This window comes from Capsaspora owczarzaki, assembly GCF_000151315.2.
Source record: "Capsaspora owczarzaki ATCC 30864 unplaced genomic scaffold supercont2.11, whole genome shotgun sequence".
NCBI lineage: Eukaryota > Filasterea > Ministeriida > Capsasporidae > Capsaspora > Capsaspora owczarzaki.
Genome location: NW_011887302.1, coordinates 371149 through 391705, shown reverse-complemented (window position 1 = coordinate 391705; position 20557 = coordinate 371149). Strand labels below are relative to the sequence as shown.

General features: G+C 51.9%; 9 protein-coding genes across 9 annotated transcripts; 3 read left to right on the top strand and 6 right to left on the bottom strand.

Annotated features, from left to right (window-relative positions):
- Positions 1-2222: 2222 nt before the first annotated feature.
- On the bottom strand, positions 2223-4317 carry CAOG_06333 (hypothetical protein). Its single transcript, XM_004345032.2, has 6 exons — positions 3699-4317; positions 3471-3603; positions 2982-3297; positions 2747-2900; positions 2599-2639; positions 2223-2464 (listed from the first exon to the last, which is right to left on the bottom strand). The coding sequence occupies exons 1-6, from the start codon at positions 4160-4162 to the stop codon at positions 2301-2303; spliced, it is 1272 nt and encodes a 423-aa protein (XP_004345082.2). The 5' UTR covers positions 4163-4317; the 3' UTR covers positions 2223-2300.
- A 265-nt stretch (positions 4318-4582) lies between these two features.
- Positions 4583-5980, top strand: CAOG_06332 (Rpb8-PA). Its single transcript, XM_004345031.2, has 2 exons — positions 4583-4686; positions 5302-5980. The coding sequence occupies exons 1-2, from the start codon at positions 4605-4607 to the stop codon at positions 5655-5657; spliced, it is 438 nt and encodes a 145-aa protein (XP_004345081.1). The 5' UTR covers positions 4583-4604; the 3' UTR covers positions 5658-5980.
- Positions 5795-7589, bottom strand: CAOG_06331 (hypothetical protein). Its single transcript, XM_004345030.2, has 3 exons — positions 6718-7589; positions 6460-6595; positions 5795-6328 (listed from the first exon to the last, which is right to left on the bottom strand). Exons 1-3 carry the CDS (start codon positions 6972-6974, stop codon positions 6074-6076), a joined length of 648 nt encoding a protein of 215 aa, XP_004345080.2. The 5' UTR covers positions 6975-7589; the 3' UTR covers positions 5795-6073.
- Positions 7590-7678: 89 nt separating this feature from the next.
- Positions 7679-9949, bottom strand: CAOG_06330 (hypothetical protein). Its single transcript, XM_004345029.2, has 6 exons — positions 9846-9949; positions 9685-9771; positions 9519-9602; positions 9359-9442; positions 9202-9276; positions 7679-9122 (listed from the first exon to the last, which is right to left on the bottom strand). Exons 1-6 carry the CDS (start codon positions 9920-9922, stop codon positions 7955-7957), a joined length of 1575 nt encoding a protein of 524 aa, XP_004345079.1. The 5' UTR covers positions 9923-9949; the 3' UTR covers positions 7679-7954.
- A 65-nt stretch (positions 9950-10014) lies between these two features.
- On the bottom strand, positions 10015-12758 carry CAOG_06329 (hypothetical protein; the record flags this gene model as incomplete). The annotated part of the gene is made up of 14 exons (XM_004345028.2): positions 10015-10645; positions 10749-10829; positions 10918-11001; positions 11084-11167; positions 11246-11329; positions 11420-11503; positions 11575-11658; positions 11737-11820; positions 11898-11981; positions 12060-12143; positions 12220-12303; positions 12388-12462; positions 12534-12617; positions 12685-12758. The coding sequence occupies 14 exons, from the start codon at positions 12756-12758 to the stop codon at positions 10084-10086; spliced, it is 1632 nt and encodes a 543-aa protein (XP_004345078.1). The 3' UTR covers positions 10015-10083.
- A 1517-nt stretch (positions 12759-14275) lies between these two features.
- Positions 14276-16313, top strand: CAOG_06328 (hypothetical protein). The gene is made up of 3 exons (XM_004345027.2): positions 14276-14436; positions 14570-14939; positions 15033-16313. Exons 1-3 carry the CDS (start codon positions 14359-14361, stop codon positions 16103-16105), a joined length of 1521 nt encoding a protein of 506 aa, XP_004345077.1. The 5' UTR covers positions 14276-14358; the 3' UTR covers positions 16106-16313.
- CAOG_06327 (ubiquitin-fold modifier-conjugating enzyme 1) lies at positions 16243-17538 on the bottom strand. Its single transcript, XM_004345026.2, has 5 exons — positions 17312-17538; positions 17023-17086; positions 16851-16927; positions 16602-16692; positions 16243-16494 (listed from the first exon to the last, which is right to left on the bottom strand). Exons 1-5 carry the CDS (start codon positions 17500-17502, stop codon positions 16387-16389), a joined length of 531 nt encoding a protein of 176 aa, XP_004345076.1. The 5' UTR covers positions 17503-17538; the 3' UTR covers positions 16243-16386.
- A 78-nt stretch (positions 17539-17616) lies between these two features.
- Positions 17617-19752, top strand: CAOG_06326 (hypothetical protein). Its single transcript, XM_004345025.2, has 3 exons — positions 17617-17967; positions 18114-18601; positions 18679-19752. The coding sequence occupies exons 1-3, from the start codon at positions 17720-17722 to the stop codon at positions 19656-19658; spliced, it is 1716 nt and encodes a 571-aa protein (XP_004345075.2). The 5' UTR covers positions 17617-17719; the 3' UTR covers positions 19659-19752.
- A 176-nt stretch (positions 19753-19928) lies between these two features.
- Positions 19929-20480, bottom strand: CAOG_08973 (hypothetical protein; the record flags this gene model as incomplete). Its single annotated transcript, XM_011272349.1, has 1 exon — positions 19929-20480. A coding segment is annotated over one exon (552 nt), but the record flags the coding sequence as incomplete, so codon positions are not given.
- Between the last annotated feature and the right edge of the window lie 77 nt (positions 20481-20557).

The following is a 20557-nucleotide window of genomic DNA, read 5'->3' as shown; positions in this document are numbered from 1 at the left end:
CGAAACAAACCGGAGCATTTGCAATGGCAAACTCGAATGCAATCAAAATGCGAAAGCGGTGCGTACTAGAGCGTGGTCAACGTGGCGTTTTGCGTCAGTGCCTTTGCCATCGATCGCGCTCCATTGGCATCGAGGTAACCTCTGTCGTTACATGGTGAGCCAATTACCTCGCACAAAGCAACACGGGCAAATTGCAAAAAACAACTTACGAGAGTTCAGTTAGTGTGGTGCTTTGCGTCAGTGCATCGGCAATCACTGCGTCAATGTAATTTCGAGTCCTGTTATCATAAAGCAAAGCAGTGAGCGAGTGAGCTTTGTACAGCTGCCATTACCATAGGCAATGGATCCAGCTTTACATACCGGAGTGTCGTCAGCGTTTTGTTCTGCACTAACGCGGCCGCAATCGGCTGCATTTTTGCATCGTCAATCACACACTCGCCCAAGCTGATACCATACGGTGAGTCAAGGCATCAAACAAACATGGAGTTAGCAGAAGACGACAAGTACATACTCGAGCGTAGTCAGTGTGGTGTTTTGCAGGAGAGCTTCACCAATCGCTTCCTCCCTGCTGAGCTTCTTGCTGTCCTGGTTGTCGTCGTCGTCGCCAGCAGTGTCGTCCTCGCAGTCCTCGTAGTCGCCGTCGTCAGCATCGTCAGCGTTCGTTTGACGAGCCTTCTTCTTGTTCTTCTTGGATGTTGAGGTGTTCTCCCCGGCCATTTCAGCAGCGCCACGCTTGCTGCGGACGCCACTACTGGAAGCTGAACTCGTCTTGCCAGTACGCGCAATTGCAACCTGAATGGGTTTGCGAGCACGAAGATGGTAGCTCACAGTCTGAGATCCTTGGTTGGTTGGTGCAGTGGCCTTCTTCTGAGCGGTCTGGCGTTATGTGAAAAATCAAACAGTAGGAATCACAAACGAAGCAAACAAGATGTCAGCGACGAGCTAGTGGACTGGCATTACGCCTCACAACTTTTGGGCACAAGCGGCACCTTGCTGAGCGGCTCTGAGATGGCAGGGACAGGTGCGGCTGCCTTGCTGGTCCTGCCTCGGGGAGCAGCAATAGTAGTACTAGCCACTTGTACTGCTGATGTGGCAGCAGTGGCAGCAGCAGCAGTAGCAGCACGGGCAGCAGCTCGCTTGGGTTTGGGTGGATCGACCTCCGTTCGCGCGACCACACGATCGTCCTCCGCTGCGTCGGTGCTACCGAGGCTGCCACCAGTCTTTGGCTTGGTGGCTCTTGTAGCGCGTCGGAGCAGGAGCAGCCGAGGGTACGGCCTTCTTAGCCATTTAGAAAAGACAAAAAACAAACAAGTTACCCTTCAAAACTGACTGAATATCAGGACAAATCGATTTAATGTGAAGGGTGCCTAACGTTTCGATCTCACGCCTGTCCTCTGGACGCCATTGCCCTGTTCTCACAAATTTCATGTAGTTGTCCTCATTTGAGTAACTTGCCACAGAGGGGGGCTGGCAGAGCCTTCTGAGCCGACTTCGATTTGGCTGGCGCAGCATTACGAAAAGTCAAAATAAGGAATCTCGTCCGTTCGAGGCGGCGTCCGCGTCGCGCTCTCCCCGACAAGCCAATGGCAAATAGTGCTTCAAAAAAGAAGCGGTGAAAGAAGACCGACACGGTCGAGGGCGCTCCGACGAAACTGCCGGAACTAGGCCCAAAAATGGCCTGTTGTTCGACCGAACCGAGGCACCTTCACTCTACAATACAAAATCTTAGTAAGTTGGATCGAGATCAAACAAATACAGCGGATCTCTAGCGCGCCGCGGACTGCAGGCACAACGGGCAGATGATTTCGAGCAGGTGCCCCGAATTCCAGGACTGGGCTGTATCGCCCTCTGACCCTGCCAAGCACCATACAGTGTACTTATGTGCGAAAAACGGCATCTGGTGTCAGTCTGATGGGATGGAAGCCTTGGGTGAGTCATTTGAGGGAGAAAACTCCACAATATTTGATGTGAGTCGTTTCAGCGCCAGCCGCTCGATACGATAGCATCATGTCTGCCACAGATTCATACAACAAGAATGAGGAATTCGCATCGAACAAGGTCTTCCGCAGATTCCGAGCGACTTTGTTCACATGGTGATCTCCTCACCGTTGATGAATGGTACAATCAGCGTTGTTCCTGAAATTCCTCCGCCAGGGCTGTTGCAGCTATCAAGCATAACAACGTCTATCTACTCTCGAATAAGGAAGCAGCAACAGTGCAAAGCGAGATCTACTATTGGGTTTCTTCGATCCTATGCATTCGATGGCTAAATCGTGCATTTCCAAAACAGTAAACAGGCGCTATGCACACAGATCTGGCGTCGAGCCCCAAACATAGACGCCATTGATGACAAGAAGCGCGGCCTGGCCTGCGCCGACAGCCGCCAATCCGTACGTGTAGGCGGAGGGGAAATTCAGTTTGATGTGCAATTCGACAACAAACGTCGATACGGTCGATAGGGCGCCTGATAGAGGACAACAGCAGAGAGCGTTCAACGGATAACAACAACAAACAAGAAAGTTTGAATTCCAAATCAGCCAGGGCAATGCAGGCGCAATCAAGCAAAGGCGCTCTGACGATGCTTCTCTACCAACTTACCACAAAACCCGTTTTCGAGTCCAATAAATAAATCATTCACTCTGGGGAGGAGAGCGAGAACGAGAACGTTGGCAGAATCAACAAACCAAAATCAGCCAACCAAGTGGAAACGCTTCTCTCCAAAATCGCCTCACACGCATGCACGCACATCGAGTTGTTCACAAAACAGTGCTGTGAGCTTTGAACGACAGTGAATATCCCGAGCAGAACGCAGCCAATAATGTTGGCAGTGAAGGTGCCGAGCGGAAAGGTCGGTCGCTTGGGATTCAACCACAGACTGAGCCACATGCGACTCAGGGCGCCTGCACGAGAGAACAACCGCGCGAATATTTGAATAGCAAATCTTCAGCGCACCCTCCTCCTCTGGCCAGTGAGATTCTTACCTGGCACCGCTAAGATGCACGAAAACATGATGTCTCTGCAGTCCAGCTCATATGGAAGGACGATCACAAGCACGAGAGAAACGCACAGTACTACAGCAAGGATGATGGTTTGACGAGTCAAGCGGTTGGTTTGAGCAGTTGCATCTCCATCTCGCTGGGACTTGTTGGTTGTTGAACGAGCCGGCTCATTTCCTTGCTGATGACGCCGTCGTCGTTCAAGCAAGACCAGCATGGCCTGTCCGACATGTACTCCGAACGCCAGTGATACAAGCGACACGGCGAGGCCGATGACGAGAATGGTCATCCAGGACACAAACTAGCACAATCAAAGTTTCGACATTTTGCAAAGAGTGTGAGCTCGTGTCCATGCAGATCAGTTGGCTTTGCTCTTTGCGACGAAACAGATCATAATACACCCTTTTAGACACACAAAGACCAACACCCGACAGCACCGACAACACAGACAGGCGAGAAGCAGCATTCCGGTACCTGAAATGCGCCAGAATTGTAGGAAGGTGGTGGCATTCCGTGCCAACCCACCAAAACAGTGCTAGCTTGCTGATTCCACGACGAAAATGTTGTAATTGTGCCACATAGTCCTGTGGTGAGGCCTACGTACAACCTAGTTCAACAACCCGCTAGTCAGAATGTCGTTTGGTGGCCCAGAAAAAAAAATGCCACCAGAGCATGGTGCGATTGCCGCGTCATTTGCTATACCATGGTGAAAACACGCTTTGCAATGTAAAGACGCATCCCATGATGATGCACCCAACGACTTGAGCGTAGAACGAGCCAAAGAGCAGTTGACTGTCGTACGGCGTCAGATGGTTGGTCCCGATGCGGATCAGGACACCAACAATGGCAAAAATTGACACTGCCAGCACAGTATCGACATCAAGCAGGGACAATGAAGCTTGTGTTTGAATCGGAGCTTCGGTTGGGTGTGCAGCTTCGCTGGAAGCGACGAGCTCGGCGATGGGCACTGAGCCAGGAGGTGCCATGTTGACGGACGCTTCTCCGGCCTGCTGTGGCATGGGCACGTGTCTTGCAGCCACACTGCTTGCATGGGCATCGATATCAGCATCAGCATCAGCATCATCGGCCTCAGAGGCACGAGACCGTGCTGGCGGCAGATTGTCCAGTTCTGTTGTCTCCGACATCGAGGCCGGCCGCGGCTTCATCCGCTCTCTCGCAGCGCTCTGGCTGGCAGGACTGGCTTGGACCTGCTTCTGTGCGCTTGTTGTGCTTCGGGCTGTTGTCTTGTCGTGGGGGCGGTGCGGTGGAAAGGCACTTGATTTTGACAGGTCTGCAATCTACAAAACAAGTAAATCTCAGATTCGTAGACTGAGCACGAGAAACCCCCCATCGTGATGCTCAAAGTTTTATTCCACAATGCAAGGTGTGATGGTGCGAGTATTCTCTCCTCCGCTTGTTCTTGATCTCTCGCTGCGATCGCTTTTGAACTGTCCTGCTGCTGTTGCTGCTGCTGCTGCTGTTCCTTGCTTGCATTTCACTTTGCTCCTACTCTACGAAAATCCTCCAATGTAGCAGCATGTCATCAACATCCATCATCAATGTTACGGTTACATCAGTCTTTCTTTGCTCACTCAGTCGCGTTTTCCAATGTCGTCCAACTCTGGCGTCCTGTTTGAGGACATTTTCGAAGTCAAGGACATCAACCGCGATGGCAAAAAGTTCGATCGCGGTAAAGCACAAAAGGACTACGACAAATTACGTTGCAGGCAATGCGAAGGGCGGAGTGGACTGGAGGTGGAGTGGAGTTGGAGGCGTCGTCGCTTGAGTGGAGCGAGATTGAAGATCGGATGCCGCGCGACTTAGGACCGACCGCCCGGGGCGTGCCAGCGATCTGATAAAGTATGATCCATTGCTCGTGCATCCGTAGAGCGGTGGTGGTGGCGGGATTGGGGGGGGGGCGGAGGCAGCGAGCGAAGGCAGATGAGAGCTGAGAGCTGAGCTCAACTCCACGCGGCAATGGAGCGGCGATGAGCGGGCAATCCGTGAATCCGTGGCCAGCATCAGCCCACTCGAGTCGGAGACATCAGTGCACACACATGTCCACGAAACGCCAGAGAAGGAGCGCGAGGGGATCAGGCGGGGACGAGAGGAAACCTGGGGCAAACGCAATGGAAGGTCCATACAATGCTCTACCATTCACTCTGCTCAGTCGTCTCGCATCTGGTGTCATGGGTCAACCTGTTTGCATGCGTTATTCCAATCATGCTTACCATCCGGTCGAATCGCTCATCACTTTGTTTTGTTTGATCGTCCGCTTGGTTTTTTGATGCATTTTGCTTCTCAGTCTCTCGGTTGGAGTGCCAGTCTGAGAACTACGACATGGCGCTCGTCCTCGATATCAACTCGCAGATTTACCAGTTGGAGTTGAGCGAAAAGTTCTCGCTCATGCTCGCTTCCACACTCAATGAGAACGGCGTGCCGGACGACGGCCACTTTATTCGCAGCACAAAGAACACGCGTGCGGACAACTTTGAGTACGTTATGCACGGAAAGATCTACCGGTGCGACGAGGAGGACCGCGACAAGCTCGCCGTCTATGTATCTTTCGGCGGCTTGCTGATGCGAATCAAGGGCGATGCGCGCAACCTCGACAAGCTGAATTTGGACGACAACATCTACCTTCTGATTCGCCGAGTGTAAAAAAAAAAAAAAAAAACAGCTGCTGGATTCGTAGTGGATGTGTATGTGTTGTTGTTTGTTGATCGTGTGGTCGTTGTTTTCAGTGTGTATGTCTGTATGTGGTATGGTTTTCGACAACAAGGAAGGTTTTTGTTTCGCTCTTTTCGTTTTGTATTCAAACTTTGATACAACACAAGAGACACTTGGTGCACATGCGCGGCGGTATGGCTTGGACTTGGGGGATGGAGTGCGTGGAAAACTACGGCCGTTTGTGCAAAAACTAGCAATGCAGTGGAATCAACCCACCTGCATGACTTCCTTGTAACAATAAATAAAAAGCTCCAGCTCAAGCGCATCGTTTCTGAAGCTGTCAAGCGCTGCCAGCTTGCGAATGAACGAGGTCATTGGTGATGAGCCCGGCTTTGCGAAAAGTCGCTTCACGAAGTTGCTGGGGATTTGGCCGACAGAGCAGCACCATTCCCAGACGATGCCACGTCTAGTGCTCGCTCTAATGCCCCATCGTCGTCTGCCACGAGCATGCCGCTTCGCCAGCAGTTGAGTTCAATGCCGAGTGCATGGTTGCGTTCGTACTCGTGCTCAATTGCAGCTGCATCCCCCATCCAGCCCTTGTATCTGGTCAGGTTTTGCCTGCCCAGCAAGCGCATTGTTTTCAATCGCAAATCGTTGCTTGTCTGCAGAGTTGGCCAAGCGACAGAAGCAAGAATCAGGTCAGAATTGTCGTTTGTTGCTTGACTGTTCCATGTTTCACACACCCGCTGTCCCTGGTGAACTTTGCAAGTGCCACACACTAGACTGCACCTACCCATTCTGGCAGCAGGTCGGCAGTCATGGCAGAGTAGTTGCCAACGCCGTACGTGCCAATGCCAGCAATGAGGAGGTCGCGTTCGCGATCTGTCCACGTCCGCTCCTTGGTGGCCGTTCGCTCAATGCGAAAGTATCTATGTCAGCCATCCCATAGACGTACAAAACAGCGTGCCATCGTCAGCAATGGATGAGCCTCGGTGCAAGCATTCACGAAGGATTTTGTGTTTTTGGCGGGAAATCCCAACCTGAACTTTACCCGCGGTTGAGACTGCCGTCCGCATGCAGCATGGTCGCCGTCTCGGGGAACTGTGGCCGCACGCAAAAGCGCAGGCGGAGGTCGCGCGCCCACTCTGCACGCGGGTCGACCACTTCAGTTGGAGCGGTCGAAGTAGAAGCGGCGAGATTTCGTGATGAATCGTGGTCTTGGCTCGCCGCCATTTTTTTTTTTTTTTTTTTTGGTTGCTTTACTCTTTGAGCACAAAGTAAAGTGAGCTTGATTCCCCATTCAATCATTCAATGTAAGTTCATTATTGCAGCGTGGAGAGAACAAAACCATAGCTTATATTCAAAGAATGCTCGAGAAGAGAAGGGGTAAATTGACCAACACGCCCATATGCGAGTGTTCGCCAAGCCGAAACATCCGCTGAATGAAAAAGTGTGCAACCTCGCCCTCGTTAGAAACGTGCAATACAGTATGTTTTCCGATTGTCATCAAGGATCCAAAGTAGCAATGAGGCGTCCAAAGGATGGCCGTTCATCCGCACCCTCATCAAGACACTCTAGCGCAAGAGCGACAAACTCGCTGATGCTCTGGCGCTCTGCTTCGATTGGGTTGAGTGTCGAGTCCAGCATCTCAATGAACTTTTGGTTTTTAACAGTTCTCCGCATTTCTGTTTTCAGCCTAGTGCCGGTTTGGCTGCAGTCACCAATTCCAGTAAAATCATTCCAAAGGCATAGACATCCGTCTTGTAGTCATGCGGCCTTCTTCGAGGAACTCCGGACACATGTAAGCGACCGTGCCTTGAACGTTCTGTGTGCGAAGGTAGCTCTTGTCATCGAGGTGTTGGGCAGCACGGACGAGACCAAAATCAGATACTTTGGCATTGAAGTGTGCGTGCACAGCTAAACTAACAAAAGGACTGTCAATCAATCCAAAAGCGACTCATTGCTCAGCATTTTCGTGTTTCATCGTCGGTGAGTCAAAGTGAAGGGGTGAAGTGAACACTGTGGATTTTTGTGTGAAAAGCAAGAGCGCTGATACAAGAACAATGTTTGTGACAAGCAACAACATAAAGAAACGAACAATCGTTGTGAAAAGCAAGAGCACTGAAAAACGAACAGGCGAGGAAGCAACAGTTACAACATGCAGGAGGAGCATGCCACAAGAGGGCGAAACGGAAACGGACACAGAGAGAGTAGTGAAGAATGAGGGAGTAGCTCGCTCATCTCTTGATAAAGTACTGAGACACCAGCACAGCATCTTTCGCTTGGCATCAAGGACCCAACTGAACGAGAATGCTGCCAAAAGACGGACGCTCATCGACATCTTCATCAAGACACTTGAGCGCGAGAGTGACAATCTCGTTGATGCTCTCCTGCTCCGCTTCGGTTGGTTTGAGCGCCGAGTCCAGCATGCCAATGACATTTTGGGTTTTCACAGCCTTGCGCAGATCCGTTTTCAGTTGCACAGCTGCCTTCATTGCCGTCACCAGCTCGAGCAGAATCATGCCAAATGCGTACACATCGGTCTTGATGGTCATTCTGCCATCAACGAGGAACTCGGGGCTCATGTAAGCAACTGTGCCTTGAGCGTTCTGAGTACGAAGGTAGCGTTTCTCATCAAGATGCTCGGCAGCACGGACAAGACCAAAATCAGACACTTTTGCATTGTAATGCGCGTCCAGCAGAACATTGTCCGTCTTGAGGTCGAGGTGGAACAGAACATGGCCTGCGAAGGCGGTTTGGACATAGTGCATGCCACGGGCAACATCAGCCGCGATGCGATGCCGCTGGGACCAAGTCAGTGGAGGAGTGTTGTTTTTGCGATTCAAGCGATCGCGCACAGAACCGTTTGGCATGAATTCGTACACCAAGCAATATTCATCCTGAGCTTCGGCATAGGACAGCATGACAATGATGTTGGGGTGACGGAATTTAGATAGAGATTTCAACTCTGACTGAAATGCTGCATAGTGTTGGATCGATTCGGCGGACAGCTTTTTGATGGCGACGGCAACGGGAGGTCCAGGCAAACTGGCGCCATACACGCGACCAAATGCTCCTTCGCCGAGCAGAGAATCATCAGCAAAGTTGTTCGTGGCGGAGACGAGAGTGGCGAGAGGCACCTGTGGGATGGGTTGATCAAAGCTTGACGCGGATCCACCGGCGGGCTGACTGCGCTCAAGTACGTCGATCCGATCAAGAGCTGACTGCAGTTTAAGATCCTTGGTTGCAAGCCCCTGATCCTTGGCAACGAGATTTGAGCGAAGTTGTTGCAGGTCCTGCACGTTGGTTGCGAGCTCTTGGTCCTTGGCAGCGAGGACTTGCTCTTTGGCAGCAATTTCGGAGCGCAATTGCTGAATCTCTGCCACGTTCGCAACAACACGAGCTGCAATCTGAGCCCATTCGGCAGGCGACGGAACACGCTGCTCGTCAAGGTTGCTATTCGGAAACCCACGTTCGCCAAAGCAGGTGAGTGGCTTATTGCTCATGCAAAAATCCTATAAACAAGCAGTCTTACTCCAATTTACAAATGGTATTGCCTGTTTGCCTGATTGTAGTGATTCCAGTGTCGGTCAGGAAATTCTTGCTCAAACTGTTGTTGTTGTCAATTACATCGTCAGATTGGAGCATGAGTCTAACGGCTGTCAGAGCATCTTAAAGCGATCAATATTTACTGAAGCCAAGTCAGCGTCTTGTTCACTTTGATTGCCTGAGCGATCGCGTTCGCTCCAACATCGCCGATCTGGTTCGCACTCAGACTGTTCAGCCCCTCAATCAATGAGCACTCTTCTGAATCACCCACTCACATGCACCAACAAGAGTGAGATGCCTTACTCGAGCCCAGTCAGTCTTGTGTTCACTCTGAGGGCTTCAGCAATCGCCTGTGCTCCAGGATCGCCAATCTGATTCTGGCGCAGACTGTCCGTTCCTTTCATCAGTGAGCGCTCCGAACGCCCATCTGCTTGAAATCACCCACTCACATGCACCAGTCATGCCTTACTAGAGCCAGGTCAGCTTCGTGTTCACTTTGAGTGCCTCAGCAACCGCCTGTGTTTCTGCGTCGCCAAAAATCTGCTGCTTATCCAAACTGCTCCCTCCATTCTCGTCAGCATACACACGCTGTCAACCCTGTGTTCCAAATCAACTCGGGCTTTCGCTTACTTGAGCCCTTCACTCGCATTCTTGACTTGATCATACAACGCGCGCTGTCTCTGATTCATGTTCAGAACAAACGTCATTTTGCAAGATCTTCGAATTCAGCCCAGCTAAACAAACAAAAGACTGCCTGTCAATCCAAAAGCAACTCGCTGTTTTATTTTGCAGATCCATGCTCGGTATTTTCGCGTCTCATCGTGGGTGAGTGAAAGCGAAGGGTGGTGAAATGGACATGCATTGATTGTTAGACATAACCAACATAAAGAGATTCCAACACCACATCTCGAGAAGACTTGCTGGCTCGAACTTGAACCTGCCAACCCGCGCGCATTTGTCGGATGACAGGATGATTGGCTGGCAGGATTGTCACAAGGTCGAGGCTCGAATCGACAAAAGTCGGTTTTGCTGAGAATTCAAATCGAACAGCAGCTTGTTCATCGCGAACAATCAAATCAAAGCCGCTGCCATCGATACTGTCGGAACGGTTTCTCGTGTCACGAAGCACTTGAATTGCTTTTATACGGATTGAATTCCCATTGACGCATTGAGGCAGTGTGACTTTCAGAATAAGATACGCGGGGAACTCATCATCAAACTCCGATCGCTTGGTTTGCTGCACGCCTTGCCAGTAGTGCGCTTCGTCCATAATGAGCTCGGCAATCTCGTTTGGTAGTGCTGGTAGAGATGTGGGTTGATCCTCCAGCGCCAGCCCGCTGGTCAGCAAGTGAAATACGTTGTGAAGACTTTCAGCAGTTGCCAATCGAGGAAGCAAGGAGAATGCAAGAGGGTTGATCTGATCGCGGAGGCTGTGAAACGAGCAAGCGAGGCATGATCAGTCAGTGACCACTCCATCGGTGGGAGGAACATTGTCTAAGCATCAACATCTGTGATTGGCAAGATCAAACTTACTCAACCTCACATCCGCAGTTGCCTTTGCGTGCCTCATCGATCGCTTGAGAACCAAGATTGCCAATGCAATTAGACGTCAGACTGTCAAAACATTGGGTGAGCAGGATGACAACGTAGCAATGACCCAGGCTCAATGCGCGAGACAAGCAACGCGCGCACAGTAACTTACTCGAGTAGCATCACCGTCTTGTTCACTTTGAGTGCCTCAGCAATCGCGCACGCTCCGGCATCGCCAATCTGATTGAACTCCAATCTGCCCATCCATCAGTGAGCACTCTTCACGCCCTCTACGGAATCACTCACGCTCATGCAGCAGTCAAAGCGAGCTGCCTTACCTGAGCTTAATCAGCGTCTTGTTCACTCTGAGTGCCTCAGCAAAGGCCTGCGATCCAGCGCCGCCAATCTGATTCCTCTCCAAACTGTCCGTCCAGTGAGCAATCTTCACGCCCTCTACGGGTTCACCCACTCACATGCATCAGGGAAGTGCGGTGTCTTACTAGAGCCCAGTCATCGTCGTGTTCACTTTGAGTGCATCAGCAATCGCCTGCGCTCCAGCATCGCCAATCTGATTCGAATTCAAACTGTCCGTCCCCTTCATCAGTGAGCACTGCATGTCTTTGCTAAATCGCCCACTTTCATGTATCAGTACAAGTACTCGTAAGATTACTCACAAGAGAGCAGTTAACGTCTTGTTCACTTTGAGTGCTGCAGCAATCGCGCACGCTCCGGCATCGCCAATCTGATTGAACTCCAATCTGCCCATCCATCAATGAGCACTCTTCTGAAACACCCACTCTCATGCATCAGTCAAAGTGATATGCCTTACCCGAGAGAAGTCAGCGTCGTGTTCCCCTTAAGTGCTTCAGCAATCGCCCCTGCTCCAGCCTCGCCAACCTGATTGGCGTGCAGACTGTCCACCCCATCCATCGGTGAGCACTCTTCTGAAACACCCACTTGCATACGCATCAGTCAAAGTGATATGCCTTACCCGAGCCTAATCAGCGTCTTGTTCACTTTGAGTGCCTCAGCAATCGCCCCTGCTCCAACATCGCCAATCTGATTCTTGTTCAGACTGTCCATCCCTCCATCGGTGAGCACTCTTCTGAATCGCCCACTCGCATACGCATCAGTCAAAGTGATATGCCTTACCCGAGAGAAGTCAGCGTCGTGTTCACCTTAAGTGCTTCAGCAATCGCCCCTGCTCCAGCCTCGCCAACCTGATTGGCGTGCAGACTGTCCACCCCATCCATCGGTGAGCACTCTTCTGAATCGCCCACTTGCATACGCATCAGTCAAAGTGATATGCCTTACCCGAGCCAAGTCAGCGTCGTGTTCACCTTGAGTGCTTCAGCAATCGCCCATGCTCCAGCATCGCCAATCTGATTCACCCACAGACTTTCCATCCCCTCCATCAATGGGCGCTCTTCTGAATCGCCCACTTTCATGCACCAGCAAGAGTGAGATGCCTTACTCGAGCCAAGTCAGCGTCGTGTTCACCTTGAGTGCCTCAGCAATGGCGTGCGCTCCAGCACCGCCAATCCGATTCTGGTTCAGCCTGTCCCCTCCATCAGTGAGCACCCGGACTTTCCCTCAGCTGAATCACCAATTCACATGCATCACTAGAAGTGAGATGACTTACATGAGCTTAGTCACCGCCGTGTTCACTTGGACAATCGCTTGTGCTCCAGCAGCGCCAATCTGATTGCGGTCCAAACTGTCCATCTCCTCCATCAGTGAGCACAGTGAAGAACATTCACATGCATCAGTCCAAGTGAAGTGACTTACTTGAGCTTGTGCAGTGTCTTGTTCACTTTGAGTGCCTCAGCAATCGCCTGCGCTTCAGCATCGCCAATCTGTTTCCCACTCAGACTGTTCCCTCCATTCTCGTCAGCACAGTCAACACTGTGTTCCAAATCAACTCGGGCTTTTCTCTTACCTGAGCCCTTCACTCGCATTCTTGACTTGATCATACAACTCGCGCTGTTTCTGATTCATATACTGATACAGCATTTTGGAAGATCTTTGAAATCAACACAGCTAAACAAACAAAAGACTGGCAGTCAATCCCAAAGCGACCTATCTGCTAAAACTGTCAGTCAATCCAGAAGCGACCCATTTGTTTTTACTTTGTAAATCCGTGTCGAGCATTTTCGTGTTTCATAGTCGGTGAGCAACAGTGACGGGAAAAATTGACAGGCTTTGGATTTTGTGTGAAAAGACGAGAAAGGTTTGACCGTGTGCTTCAACCTTACCCCTAACTGAACCTGGATTCACTATTGAAACGATAAAATGAATGCGAAAGTTTCGTCCACTGATGAATATCGTGAAGAGTTGAGGGAAGACCGTTGCCCAGTTCGAAACACCTTGCTTCACAGCACACGAGTAATCCACCCCTAACAAATTACGATATATCGAAGTGTGCAGAAGCATGATCAAAACTGGATATAAATGTTCATATCAAATGTCAATCTGGGGGCGAGGGGGCGGTTGGTGATCAGAGAGCAAACAACGGAGAAAATGCCGTCCAACAAAGAAAACGCTCCCATGTTTTGAAATCCTACAATAAACACCAAACCGAAGGTGGAAATCCTACAATAAACACCAAACCGAAGGTGGAGCAAGAGGCAATCCAACAAAGAAACGCTGCCATGTATTGAGACAATCCAACGAAAAGCCCCTTGTTGTTCGCCGTGGAGCCAACCACGTCGACTGCGGGTTTGCCTTGGCGCGAGTGCCACCATCGAAGAAATTGCTCCAAAAAGCTGCCAAAAGACGTGGCCGAGGCTGCTAAACCGGCGCGCCTCGAGTGAAAAGTAAACCCGACTGCGCATCGGGGCATGCTCTCCAGGCGACCTGTCGCCGCGCAAATGCCACAAAAGTAAACCTCTTGAGCAGAAGGCGGCATTACGGATGGAAAACTGGACCCGCAGAGTCCTCAACTCTGTTTGCACAGTCCTCGGCCTCGAACTTGTCGAACTCAGGAACGGCAATCGTCCAGTGGTACTCTTCGAGCGATTCGAGCGCACAACGAGCAACCTTCCCGGTGTAACAGTCGCGCTGCAGCTGTGTGTACGCCGTGCAGTACCGAGACACCTCATCACGCGTTGGAGGGAACTTTGTGTGGAGCAATCGCACGAGGAGGTCATCTCTAGGAAGCTGCGGAAGCTGCCTGTCTGCAAGATCTCGAACGAGGTTCATGGTGCCACGGAGCTCGTCCAAAATCAAGGACGGATTGGCCTTTTCGGTCACCAGAGTTCCAACGTTGAACAAGGATTTGATAATCTCTGACTCTTGGAGCGAGTATTGCCTGAGAGAGAAACAGGAGAAAGATAACGAGGCGGTTAAAAGTTAGGAAATTGTCGACTTCATCAAAAAGTCTGCTTGTGCTCGGTTGACTTGCATCACAAAAACGCGCCACAAAAGCGATCAAAAAAAGAAGGACTGAGATTTTGATCAACATCGAGTGGTGTGTTTGAATATGAACACTGAACTTTCAGATTAGGATTCTGTTTCACTTTTCATTTCTGTTTTCGTTTGTGAAACAGAACAAGAACTTTTTTTTTGAAACACACTTTCTTTTGGGTTGTTTTTTTTGTGTTTTTGGTCGATCATGGCTGGAAGTGTGTCATCGGCGTCGTCAACGGCAGGGTTGCTGCACTTTGGAACATGCTCGTGGACGGACGAATCGGTGCGTATCATCGAGGTTGGGGTTTGAGTGTGCTTTTGCGTGCAACTTTTTGACTTTGCCTTCCGCTTGCCCTTCCCGCCCCTCGCCCGCTTGCCCTTCCCCTCCTTCATTTGCTCGACAAACAAAACGCCAGCTCGTGCGATGCCACAAGTTCTACCCGGGCAACGTCAAGACAGACCGCGACCGACTCGCCTTCTACGCTTCGACGTTTCCCTGCGTCGAGGTCGACTCGTCCAACTACGCCATCCCGAGCGAGGCCAAGGTCAAGGCATGGGTCGATGCTGTTCCCAAGGGCTTTCTCATCCACTTTAAGGCCTTCCAGATCTTCGCCCTGTCCAGCTGCCCGCCCAACGCGCTGCCCTACCTGGTCAAAGAAACCCTCTCCGATCACCTCAAGCGTCGCGAAACAGTCTCGCGCACCGATCTGTCCGACATGCAAATGTCCCTGCTTTGGGAGCACTGGAACACTTGTCTGAAGCCGGCGCACGATGCTGGCAAGCTGGGTGAGTTTTGTCTGTTCAATTTTCGAGCAGATTGAGTTGACCAGCTGCATAGCTCACCCCACCCCCCCTACGCCCCCAACCCCTCAACAACAGGCGTCATCGTCTTTCAATTTCGAACAAATTTCCACCCGTCGGCGGAGAGTAAGCGGCAGTTGCTCGACATCCGCTCGCGCCTCGATCCGAAATACAAGCTCGCGTTCGAGTTTCGCTCCCGTGCGTGGTTTGCGGCAGAGCAGGTCCAGGATACAATGGACTTTATGAAGGCCAACGACCTGCCATTGATTCTTGTGGACGAGCTGGAGTCCGAGCTGGCGCCTGTTGGCGCTGTGGCTCGGCCGCCGTGGAGCTCTGAAGGTTCCAGCGGCCCCAGCAGCAGCGCAGCAGGAGCAACAGCAGCAACCTCGTCCGTGCAGCCTTCTGGTGCTGGCTCGAGCACTGCAAATCCACCCATCACCGAACCAGATCGCCCTGGACGGGTGTCGCTCGGCCTGCACGTTCCCGTGCCAAGTCTGATTTATGTCCGCATTCATCGACGAGAAGGCACCGACCGTTTGCTTGGTCCTGGCGAGCTCCAACGCTGGGCCCAGCGTGTCAAGCACCTCCACGAGCAAGCCACTGGACCAATCTACTTTTTGTGGAACACAAACTACGAAAACCAGTCAATGACAAACGCCAAACGCCTCACCGAGCTTGTTCCAGATCTGGTGTACAACTGGAAGTCAGAACGCTCTGCCGACCGCGGTACGCTGATGTCCATGTTTGGAAAATCGCAAGCTGGCAGCAGCAGCAGCAGCAGCGCCAAGCCTGACGCTGCTGTGCCTCGTTCACAAGTTCCCTCCCAAGGTGTCAAGCGCTCGCACAATGAATCTGAGCAGGATGACAGCGATAACGTGAGTACGGTCGAGGCTGCCGCTCTTCCGACTGACGCGGCACCGCCGAACGACGATGATTCGATTGAGATTATCTCGTCGCCTGTCGCGGATGTGAAGCGTGTCAAGCTGGACTCTGCGCCAGCTCCAGCAGCAACAACAACAGCACCAGCTGCACCAGCTGCAGCAAAGCCATCAGCTCCATCGAGCCATGCGTCAGTCAAATCTGGCAAGGCAGCCGCATCCCCAATGAAAGGCCAGAAGGCCATTTCTTCCTTCTTCCGGAGCGCTTCTTGAAGGGTTCTGCGTGTCCACGACTCTTCAAGTGTTCAGGCACCTTTCTGCTATTTTTGCTCTCTCGATAAAGAACCGCCCCCAAAAAAACCAAAATGGGGATCAAATCAAGGATGGTTGATTCGTAGATCAGCGAGTGTCATGGCAAAAAATGCAATGTTAATAGTCAGTTCTCAGGGTTGATTTGTATCATTGATGTTTGTTGTTTTGTATCAATACACCAGCAAGCAATCAAATCAAACACACCAACTGGACGATGCTTTGTTTTTGACTGGAACTCGATTTCATTGACCGGACCCGCTGGCGGCAGAGCTGGATGCCTTCGGCTCGTTATACACAATCAACTTCTTCTCGACGAGGTCGGGAATTTCGACGGCAAGCCAAGGACCGAGCTGAGATGCAGAACAAAAACAAAACAACAAAACAAGGATCAGTTTTTGAGCCTACAGAAAACACAGACAAACCCCCTCCCCTTCATCCTGCCGTCGGTCACACTCACGCCAAGAGCCAGTGCATGTGCAATGCCGAAACGGGGTACGTTTCTCGCCCAGAGCGGCTTGAAATGGTCGGTCAAGCAGATCTTTCCCTCACTGTGCAGCACGAAAAATGAAAATTGTGAGCACAAGGGAATCGGCATTCAGCAGATTGCTCTCCGATTCACACAAAGAAACTAGAGACAAATCTCTCCAAACATGAAATGGAACCAGACTCGTGGAGGCATCAGAAATGAGTCAAATGAAAGCTTTACCGGTACATCTTGGCCGTCTTGCCGTCCAACTCGGGCAATGCCAGCTCTGGGGCCGTCTCAGGGTATGTTACGGGAATCTACATGCACAGACACATACACACAGACACGGGACCCGGCCTTCATGAGCTCGGGATTGATAGCTGCTATACCAAAACCAATCGCTTCCACTTACGTCAAACTCGACGTCAAACTCGTACTTGAGCAGATCGTGCACAAACCAGCACTTTCCAAACCACCTAACAGAGACAACGAAACAAGGTGCATTGACAGTTAGCCCAAGCGGAGGTTTTGATACGGTTCACATTTGAGCATTGAGCCTCGCCATGGCTCTCCCGCGTCTCCACTCCACACTGTCAGCATTTCTCAACCTCTGCCTCAATGCAGTCGTTCTGAGCTGCCGAACCGAGCTGAGCTGAGCCGAGCTGAGCTCCCCCAAAAGTCGCCCCTGCTGCTTTTCTTACCGAGTGCCGTCCTTGTTCGACTCGAGGCGGAACCAGTCGTTGTCGGCCTCCTTGTTGTTCTGCACGTACTTGATCAGCGCCGCGTACTCTTCCTTCAGTCGCAGAATCCACGCGTCGCCGTCGCGTGGCCCAGCGCGCGTCTTGAGCAGCGGGATTTTCGCAAGCGTGCTCTTCGTCGCGTCGTCCACCATGGGTGATGATGATCTACAGTCAAATGAAGAATGACCTGTTTATGTTAGGATGATGGGAAATTGGCTCAGATTTTCAAGTATCCGTTGGAATTGGTGATGATCACAGTCTCATCACTAAATCACAACGATACCAGTTTCTAATCCGGCCAGCTAGTCCTACAAATTTTGAGCCAGTTTCAGAGTTTTCTAGACGGCGTGCGTTGTTCTTTGGCTTGCCATGGTCGAGCCGTCCGCGTCAGGGCAGAGCACTCCTGGGACTCCAGCACAAGCGCGGAGCTCCATTCCGCTGCTGGGCGCGGCAGTCATCGGACAGCAGCCGCTCGGGATGGACGACGCTGCCCGCCACATTGGCCAATTCGCAAGGTTGGATGCCAGGCAGCAATTGGACTACCTTCGTCAGCTACTCGCAGTATGCACGCCAAGGACGCTGTTCGAGTTGTCAAACATTGTGATTGTCGAATCAAGGTACGCTTTTGGCGATGTTGACGGGGATGATGCACTCGAAAAAGTACTTTGACAGACACGAATCGTTGCCGTTTGTTGCACCCCCAAGGTCCCAGATTTACGTCTGATCATACTAACACAAGCACAACTTGAAAAACAACCTGCAGATTGGATTTTGTTAGTTACCTGCCGTACGAGTTGGCCGAGCTGGTTTTCGCACACTTGGATTTGACGTCGCTCGCTTCGGCTTCGCTCGTGTGCCGCAGTTGGCGAGCGTTCATCTTGGGAGCCGATCGACTCTGGCGAAGCTTTTGCAAGGATTTTGCATTTACTGGCTACATTCAAGAGCTTCTCAAGCTCGAAACGCAAGAAACCGGAGCCATCGACGGACTGAGCCAACCCGCGCAGGCGCTTGTTCACGCCCAAGCACGCATGCTCGAGGAAGTCGATAAAGAGCAAACAGCACGGGATGGCATCTGTCGAGCGGCGAGTCGCCGTGCGTTCATTCTGGCGCATCGAACATGGCACGGCTGCTTTCGCAAAGCGCAGGAATGGTATGGTGTTGACCACGCACAAAAGCGCTTCATCCGATTCGGTGGGCACGAGCTTCGAATACTTTCCATCGAGGCTCTTGGCCAAGATCGCTTTGTGACTGGTGAGTTCCCTGCTTGAGGTTTTTTTTTTAGTGACAAACCCGTTCATTCTCTCGCTCACTCACCCTTGAATTTGCAGGCTCGCAGGACAGATCGGTGCGCGTATGGGACTTGAATTCTTTGTCCATGATCTCTAGAATCAGCTCTAGCACTGTGAGCTGCCTGCACACCGACCCAAAGAATCAACACGTTTACGTGGCATCGTTTGACGCAACAATCAGTTCAGTCTCGCTGGAGTCTGGTGTCGTTGCTGCTCTATACCGTGGTCACACGTCGGCAGTGATTGCCTTTGATCTTTCGCCCAAGCATGGCTTGATGGCCACCGCTGCTCACCTTGGGAATGTGTTCTTCTGGAACTTGAAAACCGGCCAAACTTGTGCAGGAATTTATCGCCAGCCAGTCTTGCTTGGTATTCGACTGCTGCAGCTAGGCTCAGATGCTCTGACAGAACTTCAGCTAGCGCGACAACAACAACAGAGTCGTCAGACTTTGCCCGACACGAAACTCGATGAAGACAACGAGCCGCCACTGCCTTTCGTGCAACATGGTGTCGATCTTGGCACCACGCCCGCAATGCTCCATCGCAACAATCGTCCAGAACACTGGCCAACGACGACGGTCGACTCGAGCTGCATTTGCGTGACGGTGGCGAAAGATGGCGTCGTGCGGTTTTGGCCGGCGTATCCGGCGAGTACAGAGCTTATACACGCAGCATATCTCGGGTCACCTATCGGCTATGTCGACTTTTTCGAGGATGAAATGGCCGTCCGGTTTCCAGACAACTTGGTGGTTGTTTATCGCCTCCCATCCCTCACACCCCGACTCGTTATTCGGCACAAGCACCCAATCTCGATCGTTCGATGCTGTCCGCCGTTTCTTTGCGTCGTATCTGGCGCATTTGTTCATGTGTACGACTTTCAAGCGGGATCAATCATTGCCGTTTTGTCCGTCCCTCACGGCTTGGTCACTCAGGTGTGGTTTTCACAAGCCCACGCTGTGCTGATTGTTGCTTCCAATGATCAGTTGTTTGCGTTTCCGCTTTGGACCCCGCTTTGTTGACAACGCTCTGTACAGTCGATTTAGATAGTTTGTTGTTGCCAATCCAATTGTACTCGGGGATTCTTGTAGCAACGATGAAAATACCATGTATTTCAAAAAACAGTGGTAGCAACAAAAACAATAACAGGGTTAAAGTGGCAAGTGGAGGGGAGAGAGAGAAAGAGAGAGAGAGAGAGAGAGAGAGAGAAGCGGGGAAGAAAGCAAAGCAAGCAGCGCATTTTGTAAACAAACAACAAACCACCATAACCCGAGTGCACGCAAAAACAATAATTACTTGTTTTCGACCAGCTTTCGTTTCCATTCGGGCATTGCAGCCAGTTTGGCCTGTCGCTCGGCCTCCTGTCGAGCCTTTTCCATTTCGGGTCCTTTGGCGGCCAGAGCATCTGCGTCCTTCTTTTTGATAATGTTCTTCTTCCAGTCAGGCAGACCAGCAAGCTTGGGATCTTCAACGGGCTGATTGGCCTTCGCCTCGGCCTCAGCCTTGGCCTTGGCCTCTGATTCCTTCTTGGCGTTGAGTGCCGCCTTCCAAGCTGGAAGCGAAGGATCGGCAGGAGCCGCAGGCGCGGCAGCAGCAGCAGGCGGAGGTGCGGGAGCAGCAGCAGCAGCAGCACGAGGAGCAACAGGCGCAGCAGCAGCACGAGGAGGTGCGGGAGCAGCAGGAGTAGCACCAAACTTCTTCACCGCGGCAGCCGGAGGGGGCGGCGGAGGTGCGGCGGCCGCAGCGACTGGCGGCGGCGGTGGCGGAGGCTGGGCGGCGACTGGTGGCGGCGGCGGGGGAGCAGCAGCAGCAGCGACGGGTGCCGGTGCTGGCTCTGGGGCAGTCTTTCAGAGCAAACGCCAAGACGGGTGCAGACTCGGGTGCCGCAGACTTCTTCACGCCGAACGCTGGGCCCTCTGGT